Source organism: Fulmarus glacialis, unplaced genomic scaffold, assembly GCF_000690835.1.
Source record: "Fulmarus glacialis isolate BGI_N327 unplaced genomic scaffold, ASM69083v1 scaffold44946, whole genome shotgun sequence".
NCBI lineage: Eukaryota > Metazoa > Chordata > Aves > Procellariiformes > Procellariidae > Fulmarus > Fulmarus glacialis.
In genome coordinates this window covers 7,250-8,153 of record NW_009219633.1, presented here as the reverse complement: position 1 = coordinate 8,153, position 904 = coordinate 7,250, and the positions used below count along the sequence as shown (strand labels likewise).

The 904-nt window shown below is 50.2% G+C and overlaps 1 protein-coding gene across 1 annotated transcript; it reads right to left on the bottom strand.

The window, feature by feature from the left end:
* Positions 1 to 6: 6 nt before the first annotated feature.
* Positions 7 to 664, bottom strand: SMAD6 (SMAD family member 6; the record flags this gene model as incomplete). The annotated part of the gene is made up of 1 exon (XM_009580445.1): positions 7 to 664. A coding segment is annotated over one exon (584 nt), but the record flags the coding sequence as incomplete, so codon positions are not given.
* Positions 665 to 904: the final 240 nt, after the last annotated feature.

The following is a 904-nucleotide window of genomic DNA, read 5'->3' as shown; positions in this document are numbered from 1 at the left end:
CTTTATATTAAATCTAGGTAGATGATATTTGGGATAGTCTGTGTCTTTTTTTTCTTTTTCCTTTCGTCAGAGGCTGATCGTTATCGATTGTTACTGAGTAAAATCTCCAGCCAACAAGGACAAGACGTGATAAACTGTCTTGAGTAACACGGCCCCCAGCCTTTGGCGAAGCTAATCCGCACGCTGTTCGGGTCGTAGGGCCCGTCCGCGTAATCCAGATCGGCCGTGTGCTGCAAGAGGCAGGACTTCTCATAGTCAAACACCTTGATGGAATAGCCCGGCATCACCTTGCGCACTATCAAAGTCCTACAGTTGGGGATGTCCAGTGTTGGGGAGTTGACGAAGATGGGATGCTCGCTGCGGTTGTAAGCCCACACACCGTCCGGTTCTTTGCTAAGTAAAATCCCGTAGCCAATTTTACTTCGAGTCCTTCTCACAGTCTCGCTCCTGTTTTCCAGGTTTAGCTGTCCGAGGCAGAAGCCGTTTCCTTGAGGTAGGTCATAAAATATACTGACAGACTGTTCGTACCCTTGGGGTGGCTCATAAAATATCCTGACAGACTGTTCGTACACTGTGTAGAGGCGGCCGACGCGCGTCCGGTGCTCCCAATAGGCCACGTTGCACCAATGGCTCCTCTTCACGGCATCGGGCGACGTACTGGCATCTGTGGGGGAAAGCAGAGGAAGAGTCAGGGTTTGCTGTGACCGCCTGGGAAAAGACAGGTATGGAGGGTAAGCAAATGGCTCTTCCCACCATTGGCTTTGCTCACGTGGGAACTGAACTTGTGTTCAACCCAAAACTGGTGTTCCAACCCAAAACTGGTGTTCAACCCAAAGCCCATCTTCAATTACGTCAAATGCCACCAAGAAAGAAGGCTCAAACAAAAGCCACCAGATTGGAGCTC